General features: G+C 36.0%; 1 protein-coding gene across 2 annotated transcripts in view; it reads left to right on the forward strand.

The window, feature by feature from the left end:
* Positions 1–23,343, forward strand: part of LOC107667259 (mothers against decapentaplegic homolog 2) — a 30,026-nt gene that overhangs the window by 2,476 nt on the left and 4,207 nt on the right. For both annotated transcript variants that reach the window (XM_016458883.1, XM_016458884.1), the window contains 5 exons: positions 1,149–1,587; positions 16,993–17,082; positions 18,321–18,514; positions 18,635–18,769; positions 18,872–18,946. In XM_016458883.1, the coding sequence (XP_016314369.1) occupies positions 1,349–1,587; positions 16,993–17,082; positions 18,321–18,514; positions 18,635–18,769; positions 18,872–18,946 (733 nt within the window). In that variant the 5' untranslated portion in view covers positions 1,149–1,348. The remainder of the gene's footprint in view (positions 1–1,148; positions 1,588–16,992; positions 17,083–18,320; positions 18,515–18,634; positions 18,770–18,871; positions 18,947–23,343) is intronic.

Below are 23,343 nucleotides of genomic sequence, written 5' to 3' on the forward strand. Positions count from 1 at the left end.
TCATGTCTTGAATTTGTGATCATTCTAAATGCATTTTAATAGACTGAATCATGCAGTGAAAGAAAACACACTAAATGCGCACCCGGACTAGTCTAGACTTCACGTAATGTATGCGTGCGCTCTGTAGGGATGTTTTGAATGGTTTTTGCAAAATACTCGATAATGTCAAATCGCACATCGTTAAAACAACAATTACGATATTATCGCAGACGATATATATCGCACACCCCTAGTCATGATCATGCTGTCAAACATCTTCATTTTAAGCTTCAAGTAGCATTTCTAGGTATTTACAACAATCTTTTCTCATGGCCCATCGATTCCTTTGTAAGAAATGGCACTCAGAGTAAGAGTATGTTGTAAGCATGACCAAAGTGATCAAGATGTTTTACTTCCCCTTTTCTTATGTTCACAACATGGCTATATTCGCCTGGTTTCTCTGCATAGATTTTGTTGAACCTCTTTTTAAATTAAATTATAAATCCTTTTAATTGAAAGATGGCCTTCTGCGGCATTACCTTTTTCTTCTGTATTAAATTATAGTTTCAAAGAAATCCCTCTTTTGGTGAATAGGGTTGAGTCACTATCAAAAGCTAAGTGGCTGAGACCAATACCAGAGAAGCAGTTCTTGGCAAAACAAGAAAAGCAATTTATACTGAACTCTCTCCTTTATTTAAAGCTGAAATCTGATTTCTGCTCTACTATTGTCACCAGAACAAATTGCAAAAATAAGGATGCTTTAACACTTGTTTCCCAAAGACTCACCCATCTATCATTGGTCAACAAACAGACATTCCTGACTCAAACTAACAGCATTGGTTGCACTAATTTTGCTATGTCAGGTCACTAGAAATGGCGTCTTTATCCCTGCACATTTAACTAAAATAAATATTTACACTACTGTTTAAAAATTTGGGGTCAGTATGTTTTTTTTTTTATTATTATTATTGAAAGAAATGAATACTTTTATTCAAAAAAGATGCATTCAATTAATCAAATGTGAAAAGAAATTGCCAGCCCAGCTGTAGAACAGATTAAAAAATACTACAAAGATGAATTAAAATTAGTCAACAGGAAACAAGATAAAGTTTGTATTTTACGGAGTGTCTGTCGTGGTCTCTTCTTGATCTGTGCTTCTCTCCACTCAGGTAACTCCTCGCCCCCCTTTCCTCTCCTGTTTCCTAAGCTTCTCTGTCCCCTGCCCCTCATAATCAGCCCAGAGACCCTCTTCCTAAAGGCCAGTTAGGAACGTTGGGTCTGTTCCTCCCCGTTCTCCCAGCCTCCATCTGTCTCTCTAACTCCCACCTGCCCAGTAAGGGGCTGACTGCTAATTGGACACCCCAGAAACATGTCCTCCATCTTGCCTTTCACTCCGCCTGTGGTGAAGCGTCTGCTGGGCTGGAAGAAGTCGGCCAGCAGTTCGAGCGGAGCGGGAGGGGGCGGAGAGCAGAACAGCCAGGAGGAGAAATGGTGCGAGAAGGCCGTCAAAAGCCTGGTGAAGAAGCTGAAGAAGACGGGCCAGCTGGACGAGCTGGAGAAAGCCATCACCACACAGAACTGCAACACCAAGTGTGTCACCATTCCCAGGTACGCCAACACGAAAAGCTCACTGCTTTCCTGCTTTTAGATCAGTGGCGTCTTCAATTTGTCAGTTTAACGCATTGAAATCGAAAACTTGGGGGAAAGAATTAAAATTGTTGTTTACTCATCCTCTTGTTGTTCAAGAAATTAGCTCTTAGAGAAAATCAGGTGTATTGTTAGAGTTTGCGTAAGAATTAGTGGTCGACCGATGTGTCGCCAAGGCTGCCAATTTGACATTTAATTGTCAGCATCGGCCAATATTTATTTTCTTTTTGGCTATTATGTCGGAAGCAGGACTTTTATTTTGACACTGCTGTGAACGCCAACTGCTGAAAGCATGGTGCTCCTGTTCTCTGTCTTCATTACTTTACGGTCTCTGTTTAACAGTTCTGACTAAGGCTACGTTTACACGGCAACAATGTAGTCAAAAACGGAAAAATTTTCCCCTTGTGTTTTTAAAAAGTTTTACGTATACACGACAAAGTTTTTAAAACGATTAGTGTTTACACATATCAGCGAAAACGGCCAAAAACGCTGTATTACGTACGCGACGATTATATGATGCGTCCCCGCTGTTGGTTGTAATATTGGTGAAGTAAATCCACACTTTGCTGACTGTATTACGTACGCGACGATTATATGATGCGTCTCCGCTGTTGGTTGTAATATTGGTGAAGTAAATCCACACTTTGCTGAAGAAGCGTTAGAAAGCTCTTAAACAGCAACAACAGTAACATGTACTCCGCCATTGTTGTGTATGTTTGTTCGCGCTTGCCGTACTGCACATGTCTACATACCTAACACGCACTATGCACGCACATGATGTCGCCGTTTTCAAAGATTCCCGTTTTGGTTGTTTTGAAAAACTTGCACTTTGAAACCCGTTTTCAAAAATATGCGTTTTCAGTCCTCAAAACGCCGTCGTCGTGTAAACGAACAGGCAAAACGCATAAAAAGTTTCACATTTTTGGCTGAAAACACTGTCGAGTAAACGGCCCCTAATAAATTATACTTACACAGAGCAAAGTAAACGGCATACTTTGCTGCTATGTCGTGTTAATGTCATATTTGCTGTGTGGTGTATGTGAACTTAACTTTATTTGAAAATTATTTCAAGTAACAGTTACTTTGTAAAAGATACTATAATAGAATTGCAGAATCAACTAAATCTAAATAAATCACTTTATTTAAAATTATGTAAAATTTTATTTTTTTCCATTTTTAAATTATGTAATTTAGTAAGTAGCATTGTTGGTGAAAGTTACTTTTAAAAGTAATGCATTATGATATTGTGTTACTCGATTTAAAAAGTAACTATTTGCGTTACTTAGTTACTTGTGGTGTATGTGAACTTAACTTTATTTGAAACAATTATTTCAAGTAACAGTTACTTTGTAAAAAATACTATAATAGAATTGCAGAATCAACTAAATCTAAATAAATCACTTTATTTAAAATTATGTAAAATTTTATTTTTTTCCATTTTTAAATTATGTAATTTAGTAAGTAGCATTGTTGGTGAAAGTTACTTTTAAAAGTAATGCATTATGATATTGTGTTACTCGATTTAAAAAGTAACTATTTGCGTTACTTAGTTACTTTTTATGGAAAGTATTGCATTGCGTTACTTTTGCATTACTTTTTGTCACATTGGCTGGGCTGCTTATTTGTTTTAACTAACAAAAAAACCCCCAAATGTTACATTTTTGGCAACTTTCACACCAAAAGTGAAATTAATAAGCTTCAGGCCAAAGGAAGTGCCTCTGCACCAGTGAATAAATTGGAAAACAAAGTAACGTATTTGATATTTAAAAGTAATGCGTTACTTTACTAGTTACTTGAAAAATGTAATCTAATTATGTAACTCGCATTACTTGCAATGTGTTACCCCCAACACCGGTAAGTAGTATGTAATGTAAATACATTTAATTTCCACAATTATGCGTGCATTTTTGCTTTATGTATTTTTCATTACGTGTTTTTACTTTTGGAACAACATGAGGATGAGTAAGTATTGACTTCCTTTAAGATGTGTAGAATTGCAAGCCAATGGACTTTTTGTTCATTTAAGTCTTCATCTAATGATAAAGCAAGTCCTCTAATGAATCAGAAAGGTTTTTATTTAATTTTAGAAGTGACCTTAGCCGTATCATTGCGTGTGTTGCTTCATGAGTGAAGGTGAAGGCATGACGCTGAGTTGCGTCTACCGCTGCGAAATATCAGCATTACTTCCCTTTGTTTCTAAGTGATTTCTGCTCCATCTGTCTTGACTTGAGTTAAGGTCATTCTGTGCAGCTCCACATCACCTCCATTCTGAGCTCACAGAGGCTTCTCATGCTGTATGAATGTCTGTGATATCAACCATCAGGCTGCTTTTATTCCATTTCTCATGACAAATGGTGGAATATCAGCGCTGCTATTTTAGGGAAATGCTAAGAGGAGAGGATGATAGAGGATGGGTCGTGTGCCCGAGCCACAACATATCAATAGTTTGAAACCAATATGGTACAGATACACGAGGGTTGGGTGATATGTCTAATACATTCAATCTGTTTTTCAGCCGTTTGGCGATATTTGAGAGAAATATATTTATTTGCTATGGAATGGCTTTAAAGCATTTTTAAGTTTACAAAAGTATTGATGTACAGTAGGAGCTTGTAAAAAAAAAAACCTTTACATTTTTGCGTTTAATAGAAATATACCTTTTTTATTCTAATAATGATTGAGCTTAATATATATTGAACCTGAATTTTATAATAGATTTTTAGTAGCACTTATAATAAAGTCCCATTTATTAACATTAGTTAACTACATTTGTTAACATGAGCGAACAATGAAAAATCATTTTTCATTTGTTAATGTTGATTTTAACATTTACATAAAATCCAAAAGTTGCATTCGTTAATGTGATGTACCTAACATAACAACTATTTTTTTTTTTATTGAAGATTAATAAATATTCGAACAAATAAATTGCTCATTGTTAATTTCATTCAACGTATTAACTAACTTTAACTAATAGGACCTTATTGTAAAGTGTTACCATATTTAAAAAAATGTCTTCTTAAAGTTTCTTAGAGCATCCATATTTTGGCCTGAACAGACATTAATGCACTTACAATTTTAAATGCCAATGCAAAACAATAACAGTCCATAAATTTAATAATTTTAATCAGTTTCAAGAATTGTAGTCACTTATTTATATATAAATCGGATTCGTCGAATTTGCACTGCAACTCACAATTTTCACAGGAATCTCAAAGTAGTTGTTAAGGACCACAATCAGTCAAAGTGCAGAATCATTGTGCTATCTATATAAATATATATAATATTTAATAACTTGATTAACATAATCGCACATCAATATTTGTAACTATTCTATAAATCGTCCATTCCTAAGATACACCACAGCTATTTTTAATATTTAGAACATCATGTAGCAGTAATGTAGAAGTCTAGTAGGTTCTCATTATTTGCCATCGAATATGCAGCTTTATTTTGAGGCGAGTTTCTAAACAAACTTGAAAAGGGCATGATCGCATAAGTGCATTTCCTGGTGAAAGGTGTTGTTGAAATGGATAATGCAAGCTTGTTGTATTAGCAAACGGGCATTATCCTTTGTCCTAGAGAGATTTATTTCCATTGAGTTCTTTTTGAATCAGTTTTAACATCTCAGATCCACAGAATCATTATAAGTATGTAATTTAACAAACCCTGGCCTGAATGTGCATCTCCCTCCACTGTTTGAAAAATTGTGCAATGGTTGTTGTGAAAATGCTATGCGACTTAATGCTTGATCAGGTTCACTTAGCAAAACCTCTTGGACTGTATAGCCTACAATAAATACAGGTTAAAATGATCTCCCTCCAGTTAAAATTAGTAAAAGTTAACATTCAAATTATGACTTTTCTCTGCCAACTACGGACTTAGATGCAGACCTTCAGAAATGTTTCCAAGTCATCCAGAGTGCTTTGTCTTCCCTTGAGAGCGGATTCAAAGGGTGGGAAACTTTGCTTCCAACATGTGTTTTCTGCTGCTAATCTATTCTCTAACCTTGGAGGCTTGTGGGAACGGCTGGATCAGTCATTGTGTTCGTCGCTTGTCATGTTTGGTAATGGCAACGTCAAAAGCCTCCCCGACTGTCCTCTCCAGCCTCCCTCACATACCTGTGAACTAAACTGCTCAGCTAGACTATTTTTGTTTTTAATTTGACTGTTCGTTGTTTATGAAGGGGCATGTTAACTTGTAAATTAAACGAAGATTGATTTCAGATTTGTTCCGTTTTGCTGTAAATCATGTTCAGTCACATCAGAATGAAACATTTTCTCCAGTGTTTTTTCAGTCTTGAGTGCATCACACACCATAATTTGGCCAGGGAAGTCGTGTAGAAATTATTTAACGCCAGCTTCTTTTAAAGGGATATTCTACTTAAAAATTAAAATTATCATGCCTTTTCAAAACTGTTTATCTTGAGAATTTTTTTTTTTAAAACATACAGTAGAAGTCAGTGTCAGTTAGTGTTGTTTGGTTGCCAATATTTGTCAAAACCTCTTAATGATTGAAAATCATTTTCATATTACGGTGGAGTATTTTTTAACATTAACACGTTTAAATACATTCCACAGATTTTTGACCAATTTTCAATACAATTTAGTAGGGATGCACCGAAATTTTGGCCACCGAAAATTATCAGCCAAAAATGCCATTTTCGTTTTTGTCTGAAAGAGAAAAACGGCCAAAAATATATGCTAATGTTATTTTATTGGCTTGTTCAGTATCATTAAAATTATTGAGGTAAATTAAAACATAAAAAAAAAAAGAATTTGATTAAAGAATCAGTTACTTTTTATATTATTTAATTACATTATAATATATTATTGTTATTAAAGCAGTTTCGGCCAAGTGCATCCAGAATTTTTGGTTTCGGCCCAGAATTTTTGGTGCATCCCTACAATTTTTTTGTATGTACAAAGTTTGCATATACAAAGCTTGCTGCAATTACTTGGCTAGTTCACAATGTTTCATCTTGTTGTACTAGAGCTAAATGGATTCCTGTCTTTGTCGGGAAGTGAATCAGAGATAAATATGAAATAGCCCAGAACCTCAGGACAAAAATGACTTAATCACATGATGTTTTTTTTTTTTTTTTTTACGATAAGCAGCCTATCTGTATTATAACTGTAGTGACTAGAGTTTTGAAGTTGATGATTGCACAAGCAGAATTGAATAATTTATCATGTGCTTTTAAAATGCCACGTAGAGACTTTTAGGCCAGTTTTTGTGCCAGAGTCATGATTAAACCACCCTGTTGCCTTCCCTAAGGGATATTTATCCAGTAATAGTACATTGCCGGCTCAATCAGCTGTGTGTAATCTTGAATGAAAATCAGGAGGTGCATTGTTCACTTGTTCTGTTTGAGAAATCAGTCTTGAAATCTTCCAAACAGATCCAGCTGTGTGTCAAATTTGCTCAAAACGAACACAATCAGAAGATTCCCGCATACGAACATCCAGAACTAAACGATACGAGCAAGCGTTAAATTTTAGCTGATGTCTAGTCCTTTTCATGACTTGTTACGTTTGTCTTGTTTAAAGGGAAAACAAACCCGTATCTGTCTCGACCTGACTTCCTGTTGAAGACCTCAGCAGGCCGTGCTATCAGTGCAGGTCTTTTGTGTAGAAGTGCTGATAGTGTATCTGCAAGATGCCTTCAGTGAGTGTAAGAATGTGAAGAGGGTTTCTCGTGAGGACAGAGTCGACTGGCGCTGTGGGTTTTTTCAAGTCTATTGATTGTAACCTGAAGACTCTGTTGTCTGTCTGGCTTTCCATACTATAATTAAGACCCAGCTTTCATTCGGATTCATAAATGATGTTAGAGTTGAGGTAAAAATGTCCTTCTAGCAGTGTTTTCTTGATAAAAGCTCAGACCAGAATTTTTTTGAAATGCTTATTTTATCCGTAAAGTGCTATGAATTAGTTTCTGTATTATGGGAAATAACAAAAATGCAAATCAATACTACTGAAATTAGGAGGAAGAGACTATCAGGTTAGCCATATAAATAAAAGGATACCAATGTTATGAGTAGGCAAATCATTTTACAATGTGAATTTATGAAGCACATCCAAATATCAACTTAAATTGCTTGTTCAGACGTCTTTCATTGAATTAAGATGTTGGTCATTTGGCTCAGCCTGACACTCATTGACTGTTCATTTGCAGGAATCATCCTGAGATTTGACCGAGACATATGGTTTCCTTTGTGAGGCTTTTTTATTTTTTTTATTTTTTTTTTAAATCTGGCCTGGGGTCTGTTTTGAAACTCGGCCCATACGCCTGCTAAACCTTTTCATTTTATTTTAAGACTAACTCATTGTCTTCATTAGCTAGTCACCTGGTGCACGGAGAAGGCGGTGCTTTAAAAGAAAAGCGTTTTTGCTTTTATCTTGAGCCAAGTGTAGTGTAGTATAGCCGGAGTGAGGGTATACGGTGGCCAGCAGATGGTCTCTCAGTGGTTTAGTGGGGATGGGGTCTTCACACACCAGGATACAAGGGTTAATACCCTCCAAAAGTGTGTCATCTGTCTGGGATGTGGATGCCCAGTCATGCTGGTGTGAGATCCAGGTCTGTCAACTAGATTTTGGGTATTTTAAATTGCTGATATGAGCATCCGACTTGTGCATACGATGGACTAATGGAAGTTAGTTGTAATAATACCATGAATAAACCAATGTATTTTGGGTGCAATTGTTGTATTTTGTTATATTCTTTAATATTTTGACTAAATTGTCTAATATTGATTGGATTCCTGCTAATGGTTCATTATAGGTTTGTGAATTATCATTATCGTGCTTGATTGCACGTCTGTTAATATCACACAGTGATTGGCCATCTGCTCTATTGTTAATTTGAGGGTTAATACTGAATGGGGTTTCTATTGTGTGCGCGTGTGTGTATGTTTTAAGAGTATTGGGAAACTCTTCATCTACTGGTGTTGAAACTGAAGTCCCCATCCCCCTAAAACGGGTCATGTGAGTTTATGTAAACTCACTGTGGTTTCACTTCTTTTAATGGTTTCTCATATACATTCACTTTGCTCTCTTTCTTTTTTTCCCTCTTAACGTTGCCTGGCATTTCACTTTTAGTAAAGCTCAAACTGAGACTTAAAAGAAAATGGATCCATTAATGGCCAATATTGGAGCTCTTTTTTTTGATCAATTGATATTGTAGATTTAATTGTGCATACTAACGCTTACTTGAAGTTAATCTTTAAAACACTACATTTACTAAAGCTGTAAGGTCTTATTTCAATAAAAATGAAAATTGATACTGAGCAATTCCATGCAAATGTCAACCTTGCCATGAAAAAATATTTTTTTTACCAAAATAACAAAACCCTTTCAAAGTTGTCCTTTAAGGTCTGTATTTTATTGTATTGATGTGCTGTCAGGGAAATTTTAAGGAAATTGCTTTGTTTATTCACCACATACGAGGTTTGCACAGATAGAAAAGTTAAATTTTCAGTCAACCATATTTCATGCTTTCAAAAGAGGGCTCAAAGACTCCCTTTTTTTATACTTTATATTAACAGTAAGCATTTTGCAGAAAGATGGGGGGATGCATGAGAAATAAATACACTCACTTTGTTATGACAGCACTGCCTTGTAAATTTATAAGCGATATATTTAGGAAGTCATGACGCTTCAGTGCTGTGTCACATCCGTAACGATTTAAATATAAAGTTTATACTGTATAATAAATATTAATAGAAATAATGTCAAACTTCATATACAAAGCCAAAATATGTCCATGCTAATTATGATGGACAATTCATCTCACTTACTTGCTCTAAACAACCTTAATTATGCTTTACGGATGTGACCGTTACGGACGCTTCGTATTAAATCATGCAAGTGACCAGCTCATATTTGTTCACAATGCTGTTGCTATTAAAATCACTGGCTCACATTAAATTTACCTCTGTTACTGTAGGCTATATCAGAACATTTCAGTAACCAATTCATTCTAGCAACATAAAAAAAAAAACATTAAAAATACATTTTTAATAAAGAGAACACCATTACATTTTTAATAAAGAAAACATAGTTAAGATTTACATATCGCCATAATTAATTTAATTATTATAAATATTATAATTATTATTACAGTATTTAATAGAGAGATGAATAGACGTGCGCAAATGTGTACTCAGCTGATCGCCTACGTCCTACTGTACCTTAAAGGACACGCCTCTCGTGATGACGCGTTTTCCCTTTTCCCTCATTTTCTTTCCCGCGCGCACCCTCTGTTGACCAAGCGGAGTTATTTCTGAGGTGACTGCACATCTTCTATTTCTGGATAAATATCTACTTTATTTGAAGTAAATGGTAAGTAATTTGATATTTACATGTATGTGCATTTTAATTTTGAGAAAAGTGTATAAATTACAATAATAAATAAAATATCTTGAACACACTGTGGCCACGGTGGTCTGTGTACAATGAAAGAATCAGTTCAGTTTTAACAATTTTTTTATTACACAATATCAATGTTAATAAAAGTAATTAATATAATACAACAACCAATAAAACGATATACAATAACCAACAAGGAAACAACAACAAAATGTATTTATACTATACAACTCTCATCCTATAGCGCAATGGCAAAAACTATTAGCTTTTACATTTGATCATTTCATCTTTACAATATTTAATAACATGTAAAAAGTAAAGACTGACTACAATTAATTAATTTTACTTACTTTTTATGTCTACAGTGAATGAACTTTATTAATTAATATTTTGTAAGTTTCTTATTCACAATGATTCATGCTCATAACAGTGATCAATATACTGTATGCTCACCTTTTTTGGACATCTGTTTTACAGAGCTCTTGTTGCTACAAAATCCTCAACGCTAGTCAGTTACAAATGTTGGCCTATGTAAAAAAAAGTTAATGTTCTTAATTATTTATCTTTCAAGTATTTCTTACAGTATTTTCATTTATTGTTTAATGTGAACATCTTTATGTACTTTATGCTCACCTTTTTTGGACATCTTTTTCACACAGATCGTTTTGCTGCGTCTTAATCTTCTTAACATCCAAATGCCAGCCATTAAAATTGGTAAAACATAACTACTAATTAAGTAATCTTTAGAGACGATAAACAACATGTAGATTATTCTAAAGCATTGGCTTACATTGCAATTATTTTGACAAACATAATGCAGCTATTTTGAATCACGATTGCGCATTTAGCAACGCAAACTGGGAATAAACATTGCCATCAAACATAATATTGCGATCATTATGACACGATTGTATTTTGCATACCATTCTTCACACAGACACAGGACTACACAGTGCACACTAACAACCGGACAATACTTCAATTCACCGAAGCTTGTTCTGAGTGGAAACCGCGGCGACCTCCGGAACTTGGTAAACATGTATTATAGCTGATGATGTATATTAGCAATTCTATATTATTCGGGGTCTAAAGTAAACACCACATTAGCAAATAATCATGTCCGAATTCAGTTTTGAACACATCCGCACTGGTTACATTTTAACACCACACTCGCGTGAACACAAGCTAATCTGTAACAAGGTGATTTCAGTTTAAAATGTTATTAATTGCGCAACCTTACCATACAGATATGTCTCAGAGGGAAATGTTTGTTGGTTTAAATACCCAACAGAGACCCACAATTAGATCTCGGTTAAAGTTTTTAAAGCATTTTATCTGATTTGCCAGAATCAGACAAGCGTCAATTTCAGATCTGTCACGTCCGTAACGGAGAGACGTCACGTCCGTAACAATGGTTTTTACTCATAAATGCAAAAATGAAAAACAAAATAAAATAAATAATTTATGTTCCATGGAGAGACAACCCTTATCCTTTCGGCTGGTATTATTTCTTTTGGCTTGTGCATTTGAATTCGCAGAATTTCTACAAAGTATGTCGACTCCCAAAAACTCAAGACCTTTTTTGTCACGTCCGTAACGCATGCATATTTGCCTGATTTAAAATATAAAACACGTGCATAGACTGTTTTTTTTCCCTGATGCCTAAACTCTATGGTTAGGGGTTTAGAAAAACATAAACAGATGTTTCAGTATATTGTTAACATTTACATTCTCTGAGAATTTATATTTGAAGTTTTTACTGCAAATGTCACGTCCATAACGCTGGAATTGCTCTACTGTAAATTGTTACAATGCATGCATTGTAGCATTTAAAACATTAAAACAATTTTAGGGTTTAGTGTTTTATTAAATCTATTTACAAACAAAATATAGAATTTATATAGTGATCATTTAAGGGTTTCAGCCATAACATAATTATCAGAATTGGTCAGAATATATATTGGTTCAGTGCTAACAATTATACTGTTCAAGTAGATGTTAAATTATGCGTAAATACTGAAGTGAATTCTTTCTCTAGTGTCACCATGTGGAATTTTCTAAGAAATAAATAGCTGTTTTTTTGTCTTTAATCTGCTTTTAATGTTCTACAAATTCAACTCATCACCTTTTAAAATGTCATTGCCTTTTGTCGCTGACTAAAAGTGTCTATTGATCAAGTTCTCTGGGCGTCATGAAATCTTAATTTCCTGAAGGAATAAGGACACGCTATACTCTGAGCAAGCTTCGCACAATATCTCGGGTGACATCGCTACATCAGGGTCGGTCTCATTAACTTTTGACATCGGGTAGCAGCGAGCGTACAGGTCGAGGGTTAGCGATACATGCAGCGCTCGGATAACCTGCTCTAATGTTAATGTGCTCCTCAAGGGTTGTCTTTCTTACTCTCTTTGTCTCCTTAAGTGTTTTAATGTTGGTTAGTTTGTTGTATAAATGCTTGTTCTTAGTGTTGGGATGGCTGCTTTAAGTTTCAAGACACAAACACAACAAATTGTTCTTCTAAAGTTAATTAGTTAAAGGGTTGGTTGAACCAAAATGAAATGAAAGTCATCATTTACTCAATCTCTTGTCATTCTAAACCAGTAAGACTCTGTTCATCTTCTAAAAACAAATGAAGATACTTTTAAGGAAAGTTGAGAGCTTTCTCTCCCTCCTTTGAATATCCACGCAACCAAAACTCTGATACTTCAAAAAGTTGAGTAAGACTTTATAAGAGTAATCCATATGAATTGAGACGTTTAAGCAAGTTATTGCGCATCAAGCAAGTTTGAGCTTCTGTGTTTGCCATATTTCAGGGGTGTCCAACCCTGCTCCTGGCGATCGACTGTCCTGCAAAGTTCAGCTCCAACCTTAATCAAACACACCTGAAGCCACTAATTAGGGTCTTTAGGATCACTTAAAAATTAAAGGCAGGTGTCTTTGATTAGAGTTAGAGCTAAACTTGGCAGGACAGTCGATCGCCAGGAGCAGGGTTGGGCACCCCTGCCATATTTGATGTGTTCTTTATATGTGTGTTGATCAACGTTTTGAAGTGTCAAAGTTTTAGTGGAATTGACTTTAAATGGAATTACATTGTTTTATTAATGTCTTCATTTGTGTTTCAAAGATCTGTTGGAAACTTTTTCCTCATCGAAGCAGAGACCAGGAGACGTTGGGATATGTTTCATACAGAAGTCACTCTTTATTGAGGACTCAATCTTATGGGTTTGGAATATGACGTTTGGCGATATGACGTTCAGTAAATTACATCTGGTCTAAATGACATCAGGTAACTGCATTAAAAGCGTTAAAACTGTTTAAGAGCCAAATATACTGTATTAACACAACACAATAAACTAATAAAACTGTTTAAGAAACGGTGGGGAACAGCAGTTTAACAAAATATTTATTTTGCTTTAAAACAAGCTTCTGGGAACCCTGAGTAATTGCTATTGATTTAAAAATATTTGAATTCAAATGAACTCTTGTAGCAAACAATCGTGACATACTAAGAGGTTGTGTTTGCTCATTCAGTTGACTTACAGTTGTCATTTATTTTGACTTAAGCCCCGTTCACACCAAGAACGATAACTATAAAGATAACAATATTAGTGTCCACACCAGCGGACGATATCGTCTGTTTATTCTAAGCGCACGCTCATCTGCCGTTTTAAATTCTCAAGCTCGTTATATTGGGATGGATTCTGATTGGGTGTCGATGTTTTTATCGTTCGTCAGCTGGAAAAAAATAATTCTGAAAGTGATTCCAATTTTTATATAGGAATGATTCAATCTGAAATAGTTAACCAAATTAACATACAGTCCTGACAAAAAAAAAGTATATAGTATATTAGTATGTACTGTAGTATATTTATACTTTGGTAGGGTATGAAACCAATTTGTAGCATCTTAGATTTTTATGTAGTACAGGGCTCTAGACTGCGATTAAAATGGTCGCATTTGGGACCAAAAATATTAATTTGTGAGAAGTTTTTGCTGAGGTCGCCACTGGCGACTACAAATTTAGATGTTATTATAAATTTGCCTTTTTTCCTGTTTTGTGATCACATCTTTTATGTTGACGTAATAAACAGAGATGATGCGCATCAAAGTTTTCATGGAAAAAAGACTTCAAACTCTCCTCATCTCTGCTGAACGCCAGCGCTAATGCACACCTGCTAAACACAGCTCAGTTGTGCAGCACGTGAGAGACGTGCGAAGTGCAAAAAAGCAGTGTCTATTTTGTGCACAACTTGAACAAACTACAACAGGTAAAGCTGTCAGCTGTCTGGATATTGGCAATATCGTTAGCAATTCGATAATCGATACTATGGCTTCTTGTTATCAAACTCTATAGTCTATATTCTGTGTTATATTAATGCGTGAACTTCATTATTTGTAGTGCGCTTGCTGTCCAATATTCGCAATAAGCTTTGTGCTTTGTTACCTTTAATAAACAAAGTAGGTTATCAGCTTTAAAATTGTGCCAAATTCATAATGAAATTCAAACAATAAATACGGTTTTGGCACTCCTTAATGTAGCATGATCAACATCGCTTTAGCGCCTCAGTTTAAGCGGCACGTGAACTTAGGGCTGCACGATAAATCGAAATTAAATCAAAATCGCGATTAGGCAGAAGCTGCGATTGTCATGCTTATCTTTCAGTGAAGCACGGTTCTGTGATCAGCAGTAAATCTCCATCCAAAGGCCAGTGGGCGCTCTCGCGCTGAAACTCCAAATACGCCTTGCAGAAGAAACCCAGGAAATCCCTATAGCTGCAGCTGAATAAACAGAAGATTTAACTGCTTTTATTAATTCATCGTGACTAATACACCCACGACTACGACAATATATGGTTTATCTGAGTTTGTCTTATTATAATTTTCATTATAATAAAGTATATCTATAATGCAATGCTAATCGACATAGCCTTTAATCACTGCTTGGAATACTATGAAATATTGCGTGCCTTATTCTGTGTAAGAATCCACATCATCTCACAGAAGGATTTATTTCAAGCACTCGACTGACGTTATGAAGTGAGTTTGGAGTAAAAACATGTTATTAAATGTGGTATTTTCACGTATATTCAGATGGAGCAGCATTTACTACACAGAGCCGTAGTTCACTGACAAGCTACGCAAACAGCTTTCATAATTGTGAAATTCGCGATATCTAAGTTTTCATATTTCATTATATCGTCTGCTAATTGTTTTTTTTTTTGTTTTTTTGCACGTAGCTTGTCAGAGAACTATGGCTCTGTGTAGTAAATGCTGCTCCATCTGAAAGCACATGGTGGAGATTTACCACTAATCACAGAACCGGCTTTACTGATGAGCTGGCATTATGGTCCATTACATAGGCACAGATTCTGTGTAATAAACAATTCTTTGTGACTGTATATAGTTCTCAAGTTGGAAAAGACGTTTAGTCCCGACTTTAAGTGAACCTTATTTCCCAGGACATCTACAAGATGGATTAAAATGCTGATAAGACATAAAACAGATGAGACATAAACACATGACAGAATGATTGAAATGTAAGTGTTAAAAAAAATAAAACGTGTTTATTCTTTGGCACCTAAAAAATTATTTGGTGCCTAGTTTTGTTTCTTACAGAAGCCAAAGGCTCCTTAGTTAATTTTTTTTTTGTCTGGAGTCCTGTAGGAACTTTCTTGCTTTTTATATCAATGCATTGTTTTTTTTTTTCTTTGAGGCAATATTCCTAGACTTGCATTGGATTCCTGAGGCTGACTTTCTTTCTCCAATAAGTGTACTGTACAGCAAAGCTGCGTTTATATTCATTTGGTTATTGCCTTTGTATACAGGAAAAATACTTCTGTAGCCCATGGGGCTGCTGCTGCAGGAAAAATGTAAATGAACAGTTTAACAAGCGAAATCATCCAATCTCAGTTTTTGGAAAGAAGTGTACTTGTGATAAGAACAGGTCAGTGGTGGAGTCTGGCACGTGTTTTTGAGTCCCGTTTCAGAGACGGTTAAACCACAGGGGGCCAAAGCTTCATTCATCACATATCAAGTCTGTGCGAGTCCTGTTCCTGTCGCGTCACCGTGTCTGTTTCTCATCCCATGTTTCTTTTTCAGAACTACTGAAGGTCTGTGTGCTTGTCTGATTTATTGATAGCGTTCTTTATCTTGAGTGTGATGTATTTGAACGACAGTAGGTCATAGGCTCCTGTCCTGTGCTGCATGTTTAAATGTTGATATCTGATGTGAAATCCAACCCCTGAATGAAACGTCTCTTATAACGTTAATTGCCCTGTTCGTCTCATAGCACACCGCATGATGACCGGGGAAGAGATTATGCACTGTAACTAGAGCTGGGCGATGTAGCAGAAAATATTAGCAGATATTAGATATCGACGTAGAAATGTTAAAAATTACAGGAAACATTTTTAAAAAAAAATTTTTAGTGTAACAACTAAAATAGTGCAGTTAAAATAAACGAGGCATTGCTTTTCCACTAAATGAACGAGAAAACAATTTTGTACAGTTATAAAAACATTAATAAATGACAATTTATCTAAATTTACTACAATGTTTCAGTAAATATGGAAACATTTGACTAGCTATTTGAGTTTGGAATCCGTTAATTTACACAAACGATCTGAGCTGATTCATGGAAATGAGTCAAACTGACGTTTTCCATTGCGAATATATTGTGAATGTTCAATATATCGCCCAGCCCTATCTGTAACTTGAAATACATTTGTCAGTTTCTCTTCGGTTTTCTCATCTCACTGTTATGTGTGAATTTTCCATTAGAGTGGCTTCTTTTATTCGAGGTGGGCCGCATTGTTCGCCAGCTTCAGGCGACCTGCGCGAAACATCTCAAATAAAAGAAACGATGCCCTTCGATTATCCCGCCATGGTACTTCATCTTGGTATTTTTGAATGAATCATGCCCCATGTTTATCATTTTTTGTTTCTTTGTGTTTTTGTTTTCTTTCTTTTTCTTTTTGTTTTTTTTACTTTCTGTGCACAGCAATTGCTCTGAAATTTGTGGACTGAGTGCACCAAATACGATAGAACAGTGGGATACCTCAGGCCTCTACAGCTACCCTGACCAAACCAGGTGAATTTCCTCTCCTGACATTGTGCCACACTCACCCCACGAGACACAGGTGGGGCTGAACGAGCACAGGGGGCTCCAGGGGCCGTGAAGAAACACTGTAACGCGCTTCATTATAGTTGATGTAGACTTAATATCTTGAAGATAGAAGCACTTATTTTGTTGTAGAGTTTTAATTCTAAATGTTACAGTAGATTTAAAACAGATGGACACGTTTTCATACTTCCATACATTCACTTTGTTAAAGCAAGAAGTTTAAAACAGTGGTCCTCAACTGGTTTTATTGATTTTTATTTTGTATTTGGTGACCCAACTTATGACCAAATTTGCTGAATTTATGCAGAGATAAAAACTGTTTATATGAACATTCATATATACAATTTTTTTTTATATATATATATGCTGAGCCAAAGTTTGGGGTCAGTAAGGTTTTTTTTTTTTTCTTTTTTAACTAATGCTGTTATTCAGCAAGAATACATCAAATTGATCAAGTCATCATAAAGACATTTATAATGTTAAAAAGGATGTCTGTTTTTGATAAATGCTGTTCTTTTGAACTTAATCAAAATATATTGAAAAAAATCACTACAAAAAATGTAAAATATTAAGCAGAATAAAATATATGAATAAAATATAAAATAGAAAACTGGTATTTAAAGTTTTAATTTTAAAGATGTTATATATGTATTGTATATGTATATTTATGTATATAAAATATTATTAATTTTATGTATTTATACATTTTTTTGTTTTTTGATGATCAAATAAATGCAGAATTAGTGAGCATCATAAACTTTCATAAACATAAAAAAAAACAAACTTGCCGACTCCAAACTTTTGGCTGGTATCTTATATGCAACTTAGTTATGCATTTTGATTGCATGTATATTAAAATAAACATTTAAACATTTTCCACATTTTGAAACCTTTCATTGTTAAATGGTTAGTTGCATTTAGAATTATTATTTTTTTCTTTGTCCCGTGATGTATACCACACATTTTTGGGGTCACCAACACTTAGTTGAGAACCAGTGATTTAAAATATTAGTATTCTGTTATTGTAGCTTTCAGATGTTTTAATCGTAATAGATGAATTTTGCATCTCTGTTGTTGTTGATGACTTGCTGTCTAATCTCACCATCTCCCCTCTTCCCTCCATCCATGCATGTCTTTCTCTGCTCATTTGGCACGCTCCCTCTCTTCCATTTCTCTCGCCCTCTCTCTGTGGACGCTCGGGTCAGATCTCTGGACGGGCGTTTGCAAGTGTCTCACCGCAAAGGTCTGCCTCATGTCATCTACTGCCGCCTGTGGCGATGGCCCGACCTGCACAGCCATCACGAGCTGCGCGCCATCGAGACCTGCGAGTACGCCTTCAACCTCAAGAAGGATGAAGTCTGCGTCAACCCCTACCACTACCAGCGGGTGGAGACGCCAGGTATGGAAATTGGCTGCTGAATTGGCAAAAACGTTTTGGCAATATGTATTATTTGAATGGAAACGACTTTGCTCTTCCTATTGAGCATTCATTCAATCATCAGAACATTTGCTCCTGTAGTTCTTCCTGCTGTCCTCGTGCCAAGACACACGGAGATCCTGACTGAGCTGCCTCCTCTGGACGACTACACCAACTCCATACCTGAAAACACCAACTTCCCAACAGGGATCGAGCCTCCTAACAATTATATACCAGGTAGGAACACACACTTGTCCAGAAATTCAAGGCCAAAGACTGTATGCGTTATTGTGTAGTTCAAGAGTAATAACAAGTTGTTTGTGATTGCGGTGTGTTCAGAAACTCCTCCAACGGGATACATCAGTGAGGATGGGGAGGCCAGCGACCAGCAGATGAATCAAAGTATGGACACGGGTACGTTCCCACAGTGACATCACTACATGGGAATGACAGCCACGTGTGTTTGCACTTTAGACAGTAAAGTACAATCTGCTTTTACTGCAGTAGTTTGCTTTCTGAGCTCCAGCCAGACTTTCCCTAAATTATCTTCTGTGATTGAATACTTAAAGGGTTAGTTCACCCAAAAATGGAAATTCTGTAATTACTCACCATCATGTCGTTCCAAACCCGTAAGACCTTCGTTCATCGCCGGCTCCTGCATCAGCAACACCACATGCATGCATCGTGGTACTCTTGTGAAAGCACATCGAAGACTGGCACGGAAGAGAAGGATTGTTGACAAAGTCATTTTTGTTTTCTTTGCGCGCACAAAGTTTTCTTGTAGCTTCTAGGGTTGTGACAGTGAGGAAATTTCCCCACCGGTTAATCGACGTGTGACAACACCGGTAATACCGGTATCACTGCGGGGGCGTTCCCTCTTTTCCTTGCTTTCCTTCGCTTTTAAATAGCTTGTAAAAGCGGTGTGCCCATTTTACTTTCACTTTTGAATTAGCGGCAGTTCGGCGTCAATTGCTTGAATGCAACAACAAAATACAACGTCAAACTCACTTTAGCGTATATATAAAACAGAACTTTCATTAGCAAAACAAATAAAAATACACCATGCTATAGGGCAAGCTATGCCTAATATAAAATAACAAATAACTTGCATAAAGTTTAATAGGTATACAAAACTGGAAATAAGTAAACATGTATAATATATAACCAAATAAATAAGAAACGTAGAACGTTTATTAGCAAAACGAATGTCAAATAAAATAAATAAATGACAGTTTAAATAAAGTAAAAATCAGCAAACAATGTGGAACCAATTAAATAAGAAACAAATGTTTAAAAAAACTTCCAAAATCTTGTTAGATAAACGGCAAAAGTCAACAGGCTTTTCAAAATCCAAAATATTGCCAAACAGGCGCTTTTGCGTCTCGTTTCGAAACTAAACCATCTGCGATCGTCTTGTTTGTCTCACCTCACCGCACTCTTCTTGTCAGTCAGCTCGACTCACTCTCCTCACTGGAGAAATGAAATCTGATCTGTGTGATGCGACTGTCGTTCAGCACGCTGCATTGAGCAGCCGCGTTCAGTTTTTAATTGTAGTGTCTGTTCTTTTACTGAACTAAATGATTTTTATTACTATAAAAAAATCAAAACGACGGTGGGGGTCGGTGACGCGGTGGGCAAGTGACGTAACCGGTGTTGTGGCTTAACACCATCAGCACCGTCTATCGCGGCAAGCCTAGTAGCTTCATAACATTACGGTTGAACCACTGATATCACATGGACGATTTTAACGATGTATTTACTACCTTTCTGGGCCTTGAAAGTGTCAGTTGCGTTGTTGTCTATGGAGGGTCAGAAAGCTCTCGGATTTCATCAAAAAAAATATCTTGATTTGTTCTGAAGATGAGCGAATGAGGGTGAGTAATTAATGACAGAATTTTCATTTTTGGCTGAACTATCCCTTTAAGAGAATGAACTTCTCTAATCTCCCTCAGGGTGTCTGCGGGTCCTTAAAAAGTCATAAATAATGTTTTCCTAATAAAAGGCCTTAAAAAGTCTTATTGTCTTAAATTCAGATTCAATGGGTCTTAAATATTTTGGTCACATTACTGCTAAAATATCTTAAGTCACAGATCTAATGACTGTTGACAGATCAAACTTTTTTTTTTTCTTCCATTCACGTCATCAGACAGAATAGCAGTAGCAGAATACAGGTCGAACTACTTTCTGTTTATATAATGTTCTCAGTAATAATAATAATAATAATAAAAATATAGATCAAGCTACAGCTAGCTGACCAGCCTTCTAGCTAGTTTAAAAATTTTTTTTTTTTTACTTGCCCGACCGGACAAATAGCCTCATTAAAACTTTAGTGACAAATAATAACCAGCGAAGCATCAAAACGCGAGAATGATTCTTCTAATTTTATTACATTCAACGTAAACCGCGATTGATAATTGATTTCTGGTATTAAGTTCTCGCTGTTGAGGCTTAAGCGGTATTTATACTTTCGCCCGGCTCTGCTCCGCGAGCCTCTGCTGACTGCGCGCGCACCTTCCCAAACGGACAAGGCTTTTATACTTGTCGCGTTCGCCGTTGTACTATTCTTTGAAACAACAGGGGGCGAAGAGGAGTAATCGTCCTCTAAAACCTTCGGGAATCACCGGTGAGAAGAATGCATTTGCCGGTACAAGACTTCTCGCGTGATGAATGAGTTGATGAATTAAGAATTTCTTTATGTATAAACTGATGAATTAATAATTTCTTTATGTACAAACTGATTAAAATAATCTTAAGCTTTTGGGTTTATTTCGCATCAAACACAGGACAACTTTAAGCAAATAGTGTACTATATAAATAGTGTTCACATTAATATTTTTATGCAATAAAAATAAAACGTACTTCAATTAAAAAGCCTTGGACAAAATATACAAAAAAAACTAAGCATTGTTTTCAAAAAGCGTCAAAAAGCACCTGATGGAGTTTGAACTTCACATTAAACTGCTTAAAGACTGCACAGACATGCATGTTCGGCTAGAATCGCCCAGAACGTGTGCAATTTCGGAAGCGGAGCTGCGTGGAAAGTTGCAAAAAAATGTTGTGCATACCGCCACGTGATATGACGTCGCGCGCACTCAAAGCGAACTTCCGCTAACACCGCGATCATGTCATATTTACCCAAGCGAACTTGCGGACGCGTCGAGTATAAATCAGCCTTTATGCTGCCTGTCACTTTGTGAGAGACATCTAAAGAAACGAGCATAACAGCACACATAAAGAAACACACTGAGGTATAAATTCAAAATGATTAGTATAGTATAATATAGTTGAGTAACATACCATGACAAGGGGGCTATTTTGCTGAATATTCTCGATTGCAAATGTTACATTGATTTTAGTTCAAAGTAGTTAAGTAACGTTAGTCAAGTAGTTATTAATTTACTTACATTTTAGACACAATATTTACTGTTTTGCTCTTTCACCAACAAAAATAGTTCCAAACAATGATACACAGCAGAAGTACTGCACATTCTCCAAGTAACACTCGGCAGTGTTTTGTTCTTGAATAATTCGGCGTTTTGAACGAATTGGTTTAATGAATGACACAATGACTCATTTATTAAGTGACTTACCGCCACCTACTGGTAGTTTAGTGTGCATCCCCCCCCAACATTTCTTATTTGTATATTCATGGATCTATTTAAAACATTAATCTCATAACATTATTTATTCCAGTTGTAATTTTGCAGTGTAAATGATTTATTTTGACTGGTAACAGCCCTATAGGGTATATTGAATTTATTGATAAATTATTATAATTTGACATGAATGATGTTAAAAATAGGCTTTTGTAAAGGTAAATAAAATATGGAGATTTAAGTATGTAAAAGCTGATAGAACACTGACGAAAATATTGCTTCAGAATTAAGTGTTTACACCAACAAAACTCTTAGTGATGCAGTCCTTTTTGGAGATATTTTTATGGAATATTGTCTGCTGATATGAAGAGTTCACTGTATATTGTAGTAATAAATATCATTTATGACAGCGATGATATTTTGCTTTCTTTTTACATTAAACATTACATATTACATATATGTACAGTGGGTACGGAAAGTATTCAGACCCCCTTCAATTTTTCACTCTTTGTTATATTGCAGCCATTTGCTAAAATCATTTAAGTTAGTTTTTTTTCCTCATTAATGTACACACAGCACCCCATATTGACAGAAAAACACAGAATCGTTGACATTTTTGCAGATTTATTAAAAAAGAAAAACTGAAATATCACATGGTCCTAAGTATTCAGACCCTTTGCTCAGTATTTAGTAGAAGCACCCTTTTGATCTAATACAGCCATGAGTCTTTTTGGGAAAGATGCAACAAGTTTTTCACACCTGGATTTGGGGATCCTCTGCCATTCCTCCTTGCAGATCCTCTCCAGTTCTGTCAGGTTGGATGGTAAACGTTGGTGGACAGCCATTTTTAGGTCTCTCCAGAGATGCTCAATTGGGTTTAAGTCAGGGCTCTGGCTGGGCCATTCAAGAACAGTCACAGAGTTGTTGTGAAGCCACTCCTTCGTTATTTTAGCTGTGTGCTTAGGGTCATTGTCTTGTTGGAAGGTAAACATTCGGCCCAGTCTGAGGTCCTGAGCACACTGGAGAAGGTTTTCATCCAGGATATCCCTATACTTGGCCGCATTCATCTTTCCCTCAATTGCAACCAGTCGTCCTGTCCCTGCAACTGAAAAACACCCCCACAGCATGATACTGCCACCACCATGCTTCACTGTTGGGACAGTATTGGACAGGTGATGAGCAGTGCCTAGTTTTCTCCACACATACCGCTTAGAA

This window comes from Sinocyclocheilus anshuiensis, unplaced genomic scaffold, assembly GCF_001515605.1.
Source record: "Sinocyclocheilus anshuiensis isolate Anshui unplaced genomic scaffold, SAMN03320099.WGS_v1.1 scaffold952, whole genome shotgun sequence".
Taxonomy (NCBI): domain Eukaryota; kingdom Metazoa; phylum Chordata; class Actinopteri; order Cypriniformes; family Cyprinidae; genus Sinocyclocheilus; species Sinocyclocheilus anshuiensis.